Source organism: Dermochelys coriacea, chromosome 11 (genome assembly GCF_009764565.3).
Source record: "Dermochelys coriacea isolate rDerCor1 chromosome 11, rDerCor1.pri.v4, whole genome shotgun sequence".
Taxonomy (NCBI): domain Eukaryota; kingdom Metazoa; phylum Chordata; order Testudines; family Dermochelyidae; genus Dermochelys; species Dermochelys coriacea.
In genome coordinates this window covers 60540431-60553567 of record NC_050078.2, presented here as the reverse complement: position 1 = coordinate 60553567, position 13137 = coordinate 60540431, and the positions used below count along the sequence as shown (strand labels likewise).

The 13137-nt window shown below is 41.1% G+C and overlaps 1 protein-coding gene across 13 annotated transcripts in view; it reads left to right on the top strand.

Annotated features, from left to right (window-relative positions):
- Positions 1–13137, top strand: part of TRAK2 (trafficking kinesin protein 2) — a 72751-nt gene that overhangs the window by 17233 nt on the left and 42381 nt on the right. For 4 of the 13 annotated variants that reach the window (XM_043505592.1, XM_043505589.1, XM_043505583.1 and 1 more), the window contains exons 1-3: positions 4353–4508; positions 4803–4927; positions 11022–11352. The exons of 2 other annotated variants lie outside the window; for them this stretch is intronic. In XM_043505592.1, the coding sequence (XP_043361527.1) occupies positions 11316–11352 (37 nt within the window). In that variant the 5' untranslated portion in view covers positions 4353–4508; positions 4803–4927; positions 11022–11315. Of the gene's footprint in view, positions 1–4347; positions 4509–4802; positions 4928–11021; positions 11353–13137 lie in introns of those variants that run through there. 7 more of the 13 variants (XM_043505590.1, XM_043505584.1, XM_038422368.1 and 4 more) reach the window with 4 other exon arrangements.

The window sequence follows — 13137 nt, the reverse complement described above, 5'->3', positions numbered from 1 at the left end:
GATAATTACCAAGGTAGCCCAGGAGGGGTGGTGGAGGAGGGAAGGACAAGGCCACACAGCACTTTAAAAGTTTAAAACTTATTGAATGCCAGCCTTCTGTTACTTGGGCAATCCTCTTGGGTGGTGTGGCTGGGTGGCCGGAGGCCCCTCCACCGCCTTCTTGGGCATCTGGGTGAAGAGGCTATGGAACTTGGGGAGGAGGGCAGTTGGTTACACAGGGGCTGTAGCGGCGGTCTGTGCTCCTGCTGCCTTTCCTGCAGCTCAGCCATACGCTGGAGCATATTAGTTTGATCCTCCAGCAGCCTCAGCATTGAATCCTGCCTCCTCTCATCACGCTGCCGCCACCTTTCAATTTCAGCCCTCTCTTCAGGCCGCCACCTCTCCTCCCAGTCATTTTGTGCTTTCCTGCACTCTGACATTGTCTGCCTCCATGCATTCATCTGTGCTCTGTCAGTGTGGGAGGACAGCATAAGCTCAGAGAACATTTCATCGTGAGTGCGTTTTTTTTACCTTCTAATCTTCGTTAGCCTCTGGGAAGGAGAAGATCCTGTGATCCTTGAAACACATGCAGCTGATGGAGGAAAAAAAAAAGGGACAGTGGTATTTGAAAAGACACATTTTATAGAACAATGGGTACACTCTTTCACGGTAAACCTTGCTGTTAACATTACATACATAGCACATGTGCTTTCGTTCCAAGGTTGCATTTTGCTTCCCCCCACCGCATGGCTAACAGCGGGGAACATTTCTGTTCAGCCATAGGCAAACAGCCCAGCAGGAACGGGCACCTCTGAATGTCCCTTTAAGAAAAGCACCCTATTTCAACCAGGTGACCATGAATGATATCACTCTCCTCAGGATAACACAGAGAGATAAAGAATGGATGTTGTTTGAACGCCAGCAAACATACACTGCAATGCTTTGTTCTACAATGATTCCCGAGTAAGTGCTACTGGCCTGGAGTGGTAAAGTGTCCTACTATAGTGGATGGAATAAGGCTGCCCTCCCCAGAAACCTTTTGCAAAGGCTTTGGGAGTATATCCAGGAGAGCCACGAATGCCAGGGCAAATTAATCATTAAACATGCTGTCTTTTAAACCTTGTATAATATTTTAAAAGGTACACTCACCAGAGGTCCCTTCTCCGCCTGGTGGGTCCAGGAGGCAGCCCTGGGTGGGTTCGCGGGGTACTGGCTCCAGGTCCAGGGTGAGAAACAGTTCCTGGCTGTCGGGAAAACTGGTTTCTCCGCTTGTTTGCTGTGAGCTATCTACAGCCTCCTCATCATCGTCTTCCTCGTCCCCAAAACCTGTTTCCATGTTGCCTCCATCTCCATTGAAGGAGTCAAACAACACGGCTGGGGTAGTGGTGGCTGAACCTCTTAAAATTGCATGCAGCTCATCATAGAAGCGGCATGTTTGGGGCTCTGACCCAGAGCGGCCGTTCACCTCTCTGGTTTTCTGGTAGGCTTGCCTCAGCTCCTTAAGTTTCATGCGGCACTGCTTCGGGTTTCTGTTTTGGTCTCTGTCCTTCATGCCCTGGGAGATTTTCACAAATGTTTTGGCTTTTCGAAAACTGGAACGTAGTTCTGATAGCACGGATTCCTCTCCCCATACAGTAATCAGATCACGTACCTCCCGTTTGGTCAATGCTGGAGCTCTTTTGCGATTTTGGGATTTCATCATGGTCACCTCTGCTGATGAGCTCTGCATGGTCACCTGCAGCTTGCCACACTGGCCAAACAGGAAATTGAAATTCAAAAGTTCGTGGGCCTTTTCCTGTCTATCTGGTCAGTGCATCTGAGTTGAGAGTGTTGTCCAGAGCGCTCACAATGGAGCACTCTGGGATAGCTCCCGGAGGCCAATACCATCTAATTTCGTCCACAGTACCCCAAATTCGACCCAGCAAAACTGATTTCAGCGCTAATCCCCTTGTCAGGGGCGGAGTAAGGAAATCGATTTTAAGAGCCCTTTAAGTTGAAAAAAAGGGCTTCGTCATGTGGACGGGTGCAGGGTTACATCGATTTAACGCTGCTAAATTCAACCTCAACGCCTAGTGTAGACCAGGGATAAATCTTCACCTTAGGTATTGCTTAAACCAGAGTCAAGAAGACCTAGTTAGTAAAAAGATTATCTCGCATAGACTTCACAAAAGAAATGGATTTGAGAGGACAGTTAATTGGCACAGTGTAAGGAGAGGTTGGCAGGGAAGCAGGAACAAACCACAACACAAACACAAAAGGTCATAGTTAGAGGAGTGAGGCCAGTATTAAAAGGAAGTGAAAGTAGAAATGTAAGGAGGGGCGGAGCTGTGTGGAGGTTTGAAGATGAGGACAAGAGTTAGAACTTTGATTCAGAAAAAGAGGAAGCTAGTGAAGGGACTTGAAATAATTGGAGGAATGATATGGCTAGAACAGTGAATGGTGATTAATTTAGCAGCAGTGTTTATAAGCTGGAGGAAGGAGGGGCGAGCTGTAGGAAAGCACCTCAGAAAGTGGGGTCCTGGTCCATGACTAGTTCTCCTAGATGTTACCCTAATACTACTAACAATAATAATAATAAGGCTGGAGAAGAAAGCTACAGTAGTAGATGCAAGTCATGACCCGGTTTTAGCCGGTGAGCAGGAGAGTACAGGATGGATTTTTAACAGATAGTGGAGGAAATACTATAAAAACGAGTGAGTGAGTGTGTGTGTGTGTGTGTGTGTGTGTGTGTGTGTGTGTGTGTGTGTGTGTGTAAAATCATGCGACCTCAGTTAAATGACATGCTTATTTTAAACAGTGTTTACTAGTGATGTATTTCTAGACTGGAAACATTTCAGCAGTAAAAAGTGACTGCAATTTTTTTTTTATAATTTTGACAGATATCAGTATTAAACTGATCAAGGGCTCTTCAGTGCAACATTCTGTACCTTCCTAGGTTAAAATGCTTTTGAAATATGTTGTAATTTCCAAGTAAACTTTTTTTAAAACGTGAATTGTTTCTTTTTCTTTTCTTTTTTTTAAATTCCATAGCTGAAACAACTTCCCAGATTCCCCTCAAATTTTCACCAAAAAAATCTCACACATATGGATCACATATGGAATTTGACCTATGAACAAGATTTTCTTGAGGACATGTGGGAAAGTGGAAACAATTACTAAAGTTTGTTTCAAATGTTATGACTAGCATCTCTCCATAATACTTTTCAGAGCCTATTTTGTACTCAGTGCGATTTTTTTAAGAAATAGATTCTCACAAACAATATGAGGGTCTTTAAAAAGCTCACGTATTGTAGATATTGATAAAGGGACATCATAAATGCTTGGTTTCAGAGACTGTTTCCAAACGTTGGAGCTCATTCATTTAAGAAACATGAGACACAGTGACGACCTCTAGATGGCACTGTCACATACATTTTCTAATGCTAGCTCTAAATGACAGCTGCATATGTAATCAAGACTAAAAATAAAAGCATAACAATCTTTTTTTTTTTTTATAAGCTGTTCTCACCAAAATGGGTATTAAAAACAGTGGCTCATTTGTTTCCATATACAAATCAGTTTTCTGTGCTTTTTTCTTCCTGGGTGATACTTTGTGGGGAACAATCTAACAGTCACTTGTTTATACTCGTATTGTCGCATTATTGCAGTGTAATAGACAGCATGCAGTATGCATGATTACTGTGGAGAGGCATTAGGAGTACAGACTTTGGTTTATGCAGTCATATGTCAGGGTTACTTTATGTATGGGCTTGTAATTCTAAATGGATTTGATAGTAGCTTCAGGGTTTATCAGAATTCAGAACTAGCAATTGTATTGGTGTGTTCTTATAACTAACCATGGCTTTTTAGTCTCTGGTATAAGACTAAATTTGTTCCTTTAGCAGCATTTCTGAAGCGATTGGGGCATGACTGGGAAGGGGTCATGGGTCAGAACTCTGACAGCCAATGAAAGCTGTGGTGTTTGCTTGCTTGTTTGGCTTTTAAAAGTTTCCGCAGTTTGAAGTCTTCCCTCTTTTACTAACTCTTTGGTGGAAGGAAACTCTGCTTAGAGATTTCAAAGCATTTAGATGTATATTTACCCATTATATAGCAGTAAAGAAGCTGCATTCGGCCCAGCTGGCTAGAGGGTGCTTGTACAGACCCTTTTACACGCGGATGTTGGGAGTCAAGCCATCACAACCTCGTGTTAACGGACTGTGGGTTAAGAGGGCCCTGCTGAAAAAAATGTCTATGATTCACTTAGAAAAAAACGCCATTATTTTCTGCTTTTTCTGGCTCTCGCTTTTTTCTTTATGAACTCTGTCATTCACTGCTGATGAATGATTTCGATATTTTCCGCATTTTTCTCCTCCATAAATCTTGCAACAGTTTCTACAGCACTAAGGGCTTCTGTGGGTAAAATTTTGACCTTTTCAAGGACATCCTCACCATCACTTTCGTGGTCTGACGTAGCCTCGCAGCCCATTAATATTTCTTCCTCGGACATAAATTCTGAAGTCAGGCAATCATCATCCATTTCTAGCCACTAGGTAATGATTTCTGGTGACATATCCAAACTAAAATCTTTTATCATTTGAAAGAGAAGTTTACCTTTATCCTCTTTTGTCTGTGTGCATGTTTGTAGGACGTCATCTTCCAAAAATCCTTCAAAGTCTGGCTCTGAATTAGTGCCACTGCTGGAGTTTTCCGAGTCTGAGCCATCTTTGACAGAAAAGGCATCACCGAGAGCCTTCATCCAGCAGTTTTCAGTGGACTTTTGTTTTACTCTGTCCCAAGCTTTTTTTAACTAAATAAATAATTTCCTTCATGTTTAACTGTTTCAGGAATTCGGAAATGCCTGAAGACTTGCATGACACAATCACCGAAATCAGCTCCAGTCAATAATTGTTTTTAAAATTCTGAATAATGCCCTGGTGTAAAGGTTGAATTTTTGATGTGCTGTTGAATGGTAGGTATAGCACTCGAATTTTTCCATTGCTCGATACCAGTGATTCGGCTGGAGGATGGCCTGGACAGTTGTCAAGTAGCAAAAGTGCTTTGGCTTCAAGTTTCTTTGGCCACAGATGCTTACGAACAGCTGGAACAAAGCTGTTGTGGAACCAGTCGTCGAAAATGTGTCTAGTCATCCAAGCATTTTTTCTGTTAGCGTATATATTATATTAGGCCTATGGTTAAAATTTTCTAATGTAGTATATATATTACTATATAACTACTATATACTGTATTATATATATTTCTAGCGTGACAATGACTAAGCATGCGTGATACGTCTTTACCAATATCGGTAAAGACGTACAACACATTTCTGCTCCGCACTTCTTGTCGATTTCTATGTCGGTGAGTTAATGAGCAAATCTGTAGCTCTACATAGCAAGTTCCTGTACCGCGTGTTAACGAGTCTCGCGTGTTAAATAGATAGCACTGGGGGGCATGGCGCTACCGCGCGTTAAGCAGATTCATGCGTTAACGGGTCTGTACTGTAGTGATCTATATTACCTGGAGGAGGGCAGAGTACTGTATATGAAAGGGATATGCACCCATTGTGAAAGCGTAAGTGCAGCCTGGGTGCTCTTGTTGCCTATATTTCTTGATGTGTCTGTATTCTCCATAACTAGAAAGGCCATAGGGAGGAGTTGTTTTACAGGAGGTAGTGGCAGATGGTGGCTATGTAGGACTGGGGAAAACAAACACTAAAAGGTGGTGGCAAAAAAATGGAGAAATCAAGTATTTAGATTTAACTACAAACTGTTACAGTGTACTGAAAATAAAACTAATTGAAACCCTGTGGATTTTCTGTAAGGTGACTTGTAAATGGGGAAAATAGATTTATGTACTCATTACTATTTCTACATTTGGTTTATATAAAGAAGGCTTGAAAGGCTGCTTCTTATTATTTTTTAAGTTGGAACAATTAGATCTTGTGTAGCCTGATGGGTGACTAAAAAATTAGTATTGCTGATACCAAGCATGTGAGATTTGATTAACTGAAAACTGAAATGGCTTTATATTTTGATTATTATGTTCATTGTTTCTTTTCTTAACACCTATTTATCTATTTGATGGGGGGAGGGAGGGGAATCTTTTAAGGATTCAAAACACCCTTCTTTTATTTAAGATTTGATACTACACATCTGAGTCATTCAAAAGAACTCCTACACAGGGAAGACTAGACTTGATAGTCCTAAAATGGAAAATCTTGTGAGGGGAAAATCTTTCAGGCTGGCTTAAATAATAAAGAAGCCATAAATGGGGACAAATCCCTTCTCCCTCCCTTTCTTTGCAATTTACCTTCAACAAATGCTTTATTTTTTTATTAAACATACAAGTACATTCCAAGAAGCTGGAGAGCAGCTTCCACACTCATACCAACTTGGACAGTTCTCTCCAGCAACTCCTTCTTCTCGTTAAAGGAGTTCTGATTAGCAAACAGGTGCAAGCTTAAATAAATAAGTTTGCTCCCTGTTTCACCCCAGCCACATCTACCCAATAGGAGCAAAGCAGGCCCCTGATGTTCCAATAAACTTGCATGTGACAAGCCAAGGTAATTAATGCTTTGTTATCCAAAGCTGAAGTCACTGCTTTAACCGTGGCAGCAGTTTTGAAAGAGCTATCAATAATTTTCTGCTAAAAATCAGTGCTTTTTGAAAAAAGTGTCACAAATTGCTGTAGTAACCAATATGTGTTCAGCCTACTATAATTAATTTTGTTTCAAAGTCAAAATACAGACTTTTAATTGGACACAGTAATTAATGGCAAGAAGAAATTAAACTCTGACGGTGTTTAGGTCTCTATTAATTATCTTGAACCTATGAGCGCTCCTTGGGAGTTGATAGTTGGGGCCAAAGGGAGATGTGTTGGCCGTTCCTCTTAGAGCAGGATCGTTCTGCTGACAACTACGCATAAAAGACCCAGCCTTGCAGACCTTAGTGATGTGAGTAGTGCCAATGAGTTGAATGAGACTACTCATAAGTGAATGTTACAAGATCTGGTCAAAGTTTGGGGAATTTTTTAGGGCAGGTAAACTACTTGTTGCAAAATCTGTGTATTTGGGTATTTCAGGCTGTCATAAAAATAAAGGTTTCATAGTAGCAGCCGTGTTAGTCTGTATTCGCAAAAAGAAAAGGAGTACTTGTGGCACCTTTGAAGTGAGCTGTAGCTCACGAAAGCTTATGCTCTAATAAATTTGTTAGTCTCTAAGTTGCCACAAGTACTCCTTTTCTTTTTATAAAAATAAAGGGAAGGGTAAACATCTTTAAAATCCCTCCTGGCCAGAGGAAAAACCCTTTCACCTGTAAAGAGTTAAGAAGCTAGGATAACCTCGCTGGCACCTGACTGCAATGACCAATGAGGAGACAAGATACTTTCAAAGCTGGAGGGAGGGGGACAAACAAAAAGGGTCTGTGTCTGTCTGGGTGATGCTTTTGCCAGGGACAGAACAGGAATGGAGTCTTAGAACTTAGTAAGTAATCTAGCTAGATATGCGTTAGATTATGATTTCTTTAAATGGCTGAGGAAATAAACTGTGCTGAATAGAATGGATATTCCTGTCTTTCGCAAAAAGAAAAGGAGTACTTGTAGGCACCTTAGAGACTAACAAATTTATTTGAGCATAAGCTTTCGTGAGTGTACAAAAGCTTATGCTCAAATAAATTTGTTAGTCTCTAAGGTGCCACAAGTACTCCTTTTCTTTTTGCAAATACAGACTAACATGACTGCTACTCTGATTCCTGTCTGTCTTTTTGTAACTAAGGGTTTTGCCTAGAGGGATTCTCTGTGTTTTGAATCAAATTACCCTGTAAGGTATTTACCATCCTGATTTTACAGAGGTGATTCTTTTTACCTTTTCTTATATTAAAATTTTTCTTGTAAAAAATTGAATTTTTTTTTATTGTTCTTAAGATCCAAGGGTTTGGGTCTGTGGTCACCTATGCAAATTGGTGAGGATTTTTATCAAGCCTTCCCCAGGTAGGGGGGGTGCAAGGTTTTGGTGAGGATTTTGGGGGGAAAGACGTTTCCAAACGACGCTTTCTCAAAAATAATCCCAGACGTTTGGTGGTGGCAGTGGAAGTCCAAGGGCAAAAGGTAAAATAGTTTGTACCTTGGGGAAGTTTTAACCTAAGCTGGTAAAAGTAAGCTTAGGAGGTTTTCATGCAGGTCCCCACATCTGTACCCTAGAGTTCAGAGTGGGGAAGGAACCTTGACACAGTAATAGCTGAGTTAAGAAGAGTTTGAAGTTGGTGTGTGTGTGTTTTAAATCAAAAAGGCCAAACTTCATGCAGCAGAGAAAATGTAGTGGACCGTTTTGAAGCATTTGATGAATAATGTTGCTCAGTCAGTGAAAAAAACATTTTATCTTAGTCTCTTCAAGTAGGTTATACATATTGTAGGAGGTCAGCTTGGCTTTTTGTGGTACTGAACGTGCAATTCAGGTGACACTTCTAGCAGTGTTGAGCCTATTCTCAGTTCACAACATCCTCTGGAAAAGAGTTCCACAGGTTGACTGTGGGTTGTGTGAAGAAGTACTTCCTTTTATTTGTGTTAAACCTGCTGTTGATAATTTCATTTGGTGACCCCTAATTTTTGTGTTAGGAGAAGAAGTAAAACACACTTCCTTCTTTACTTTCTCCACACCAATCATGATTTTATAGACCTCAATCATATTCCTCTCCCCCCCCCCCCGTCATCTCTTTACCAAACTGAAAAGTTCCAATCTTATTAATCTCTCCTCATACGGAAGCTGTTCCATACCCTGAATCATTTTTTTTTAACCTTTTCCAGTTCCAATATATCTTTTTTGAGATGGGGCGGCCCAACAGAATTCATGATGATGATTTATGGAAACAAGTAAAGTAAGGAGGATCAAACTGCAGGAATCGAGCAAGCCTTGGGATATCACTTTGCACATGAACTAAGAGTCGAGGTCTCTTAAAAAAGCTGTACTCTAGAGACCATAACAGCTATCAATTGCTATTATACAATAGAACAAAAAGATGCATCAAGCAAAACTGATTTGTAATATAAAATACATCTATTTATAATGCAAATAGGTCAAAAGTTTAGTCTCAAATGTAATTTAAAAAATTAGCAATCAGGCAAGAAATGGCCATCTTGATGGTCTAATGTGAAATAAATCAAGGAATTGCCTCATGACTTGAGTACACGGGACTTTCAGCGTTTTTTAAGTGGCATTTCTGTTGAGTTAATATAATAGCCATGTTTTTAAAAATATACCTTTTCAAAACATTTTAGTCTCACACCCTTAATGCAGTCAGCTCACTAAGCAATTGAATCAGTGCTGCAAAAGACCTATTATGGATATAGTCTAGTTTAGGGGTTCTCAAACTTAATTGCACTGCGACCCCCTTCTGACAACAAAAATTATGACACGACCCCAGGAGGGGGGACCGAGGCCTGAGCCCACCCTAAGCTCTGCCACCGCAGGTGTGGGCAGGGGTCAAAGCCAAAGCTTGAGCTCCACTGGCCTGGATGGGGGGCCAAAGACTAAGCCCAAGGCTTCAGCCTCAGACGGGGGGCCTGTAACTTGAACCCCACCACCTAGGGCGGAAGCCCTTGGGCTGGGGCTTTGGCCTTGGGTTGTGGGGCTCAGGCTTTGGCCCTGGGCCCCAACAAGTTTAAGTCAGCCCTGGAGACCCCATTAAAATGGGGTCACCACCCACTTTGGGGTCCAGAACCACTGGTCTAGTCCATCCCCTGGCATTGCAGAATGTTCTATAAATAGTGTTTTATATATGATACTAGGCTTCCTTCTGCAACCTATTTAAATGACAGCCTCCATGAAATAAGACACCAGCACTAATCCCAGCTATGGAAATACTGAAAAGTGATAGGCACTTCTGAAATCTACCTAAAAAATTAACTGATGATGATTTTATTAAGTAAGTATCTGCAGTAATAGATAACTAGGATTATTATTATTATTATTATTATTATTATTTTATTATTATTTTATTTTAAAGCAGCTAATAGCTGTGTCTCTTTTCCTAAAAACAGGAGAGATCACAAGGCATGTATCAGCAAAAAACAGGAGTACTTGTGGCGTCTTAGAGACTAACAAATTTATTAGAGCGTAAGCTGGCAAGTCTGAATCAACCTTAATGGATGAAGGTCCTTTCTTGGTCCGCAGCCAAATTCTACAGATGGAGGAAATGGCATACTCCCTTTAGGAAGTTTCTGCATTGTCTGTTATGATCCTGTCAAATGAGATGATACTGTTGACAGCAAGTCAAATCTGTGGTAGAAAATGGGAGACTTTGCTTTTTAGATTTCCTCATTCTTAAAACTTATCTACAACTTCACTAAAATTTCAGATTGCTGAAGTTAGGAAAAGAGCTTGGATGCAGAGACCTTTTTATCCCCCGCTTTTTGAGTTAGACTCTATAATCTATCACTATTTTTGTAATTTTGCATGATAAACTAGCAGTCCTGGCTAGAGAACAGCAAAAACTTGGCTTCCTTAAACTGTTATAGCATTTCACGTCAATCTTAAACTGTAACATCACTTCTGTTTTAGTCCTGGACTGCTGACCAGGCACAACCAGTTGTGTGAGATTTTTATGGTGAACCATTATGTGATTTTCCTGTTAGGCGCACACAGTTGATTTTTTTTCCCTTTAAAATAATTTTACTAAAGAGCAGAGTCATACAGCTTTGTGTTTTGTTAATGTTATTTTGATTTCTCTAACGAGATGACTAAGTCCTGCCCTTTAGAAACCATTACTGTACTTGAAAAATAATTTAAACCCCTTTGTCTATGAGGCTGCAGGAAATCTACTTAGCTGAAGCAGCCATGTCTTAGGGCAAAGGAGACTGTCCTACAGCAGTGAACAATCTTGTCATACATTAAATATTGTATTGGTGGAAGGAGAATGAGTAGACAGCAATAGATGAGAATTGTGAGTTACCAAAACTGAGATTTACTGTCTTTGTAGAGAAGTTTGGTTTGGTTTGGTTTCATTTCATGCTGTTCTTTGCATGTAATATATAAATTACAATCCAACATATTCCATGTCTTTGATTTCTAGATGATGGCTGATCTAAGAGAAACCATCACGTGAAGCTTGCACAGTATATCGTATACAAATTTTACTGATCTATACCTCAGATGAAGTATCAAGTGTCAGACGAGGCAATAGGAGACCAAGAATATAACCCAGCTTGTAGAAGTGAGTTAAGAAAACCAGAGTAATTAATGCCTAGGTAGCTTGATGGCTCTCACTTCAAACCAAAGTCATCCTTCAACCAAAGCAAGAAAGGGACCATGCACAACCTGAACACAGAATGTCATTCCTAAATAACTGAAGAGTGAAGAAACCCTCATGAATATCAACCACGGAGATCCGGAGATCATCACTGGTAAGTTGGAAGGGCGGCTCTAGTCTGAACCACAAATTCATGGAGTATTTTCAGTGCAGCTAGCCTGGAGACCCTAATCTCAGCTTCAGATTGTGTGCAGCACTTATCCAGTAGTGCACATGAACAAGAATAGTAGATCCTTCATAAACTAAATTAATTTATTCCCCACCCCTCCAAACCATCCATTATTATATTTTTCTCACCACATAAAACTTTTCTCCAGTAGATAAATGTTTGTTCTTATCAGGGATGGAATGAATGAGTGTCGGAGACCCAAAGTGATTTTTAAAAGAGTGGTGGGAATTGACAGAAAAAGAAGGATGTGGCTTCAAATGTGATAATTGAAGCTGTAAAAATACTTTGTTTTCAGGTAAAAAGCCTGACCATAATCCAGGCCACTGTTGCCTCTCCCTTCCCATTCATGGTGAGTGGAGAACTGCGGCCAAGTTCCTTCCTTCCTCTTGGATCTCTTTGCTGTAACTTATTCAGACTCCCCTGAATTCTGTGCCTTTTTTTCATATTTGTAACCCAAAGGAGGTTGTGCCTCAAAAATGCCAGAGTTCATTAATATAACTTTGAGGTTTATAAAGAATGCACGGTGGGGTATAAATACAGCCCTTCGGTGGACAGCTTGTCACAGTCACGTATGCCCTGTGACTTATAAACTGACATGTTTGAATCAGGCCTGCCACTATGGAGGAGGAGATTCAGGGGCACTGCCTCCCAGTGCCTCCACTGTAACTCCAGGAGAAGTCCTGTTAAGACCTGGGAGTACTCTGAGCTGCTGTTGTCCCTTGCCTGCTGCCGCTGCTGGCCACCTGCTGCTTGGAGGGAAGGGAAGAGAGTGTAGTAAAAGCTGCTCCATTGCCTGCTTCCCTGCTGGGCTGTGGGAGCCCTAGGAGGAGCAGGATAGGAACTTGGCTGGCTGTGCCTCAGTCCAAGCTAGTGCCTGGCAAAAGATGGCTGCCTTCCCCCACACAGGGCACCGAGGAGAGCTGAAAAAGAAAAACTGAAAAACAGCAACCAGTTACAGCTCCTTGATTCTCTGCATTAGCTGGGTATGGTCCCCAAAGGACCTTACACCAGTTAGGTATAGATAGAGCACAGCATGCCCCAGCCACTTCCCATCCCTTATGTCCAGGAGAGCAGGTGTCGGCTTAATTGCGTCTGACCTCTGGGCAGGGAGAATCCTCAGCAGGCTTCTGGCATTTCCCCTCCCTTGAACAGTGCAAAGGGACCAGAACAAGACGGAGAATCTGTCCCTATGTGTTGATTGTGTCCCTTTTGAAATACATTTCGCACTCAGGCTGAAGTACATCTGGCACTCTGAGCTAGGTGTACTAGTGCTTTAAATGATCGTATCTAAATGTAATATACTACTAGGTGCTTTCCTTTCATTTTGCTATTGGTGGAATACAAAGATAGAATTAGAAACTGCCCTCCATTTGAGGGGTGAGGTGGAGTCACTCCACATGTTCACTCCAATCCATAACATTTCTCGTGGTTGTAAAAAAAAAAAAAAAAAAAAAGCTAAGTTTTTAAATAAATGAAATGTATTCTATCATTAGGGTGTCACAGAAGGGATATGCATCACTAAACTGAGAGAGAAACCGAAAGGCAAGAAAAAAGTGTGGTTGAATTGAAAGGTGCAAGAGGATATTCAAGACAAACAGATTTCCTTTAGAAAAGTGAAATGCAAGCAGAGTAAAGCTTACAGAAGGTAGTACAGCCTAAAGCAGGTAAAATGTAACATGGAAGTTAGGAGAGCTGTGATGGACTTTGAGA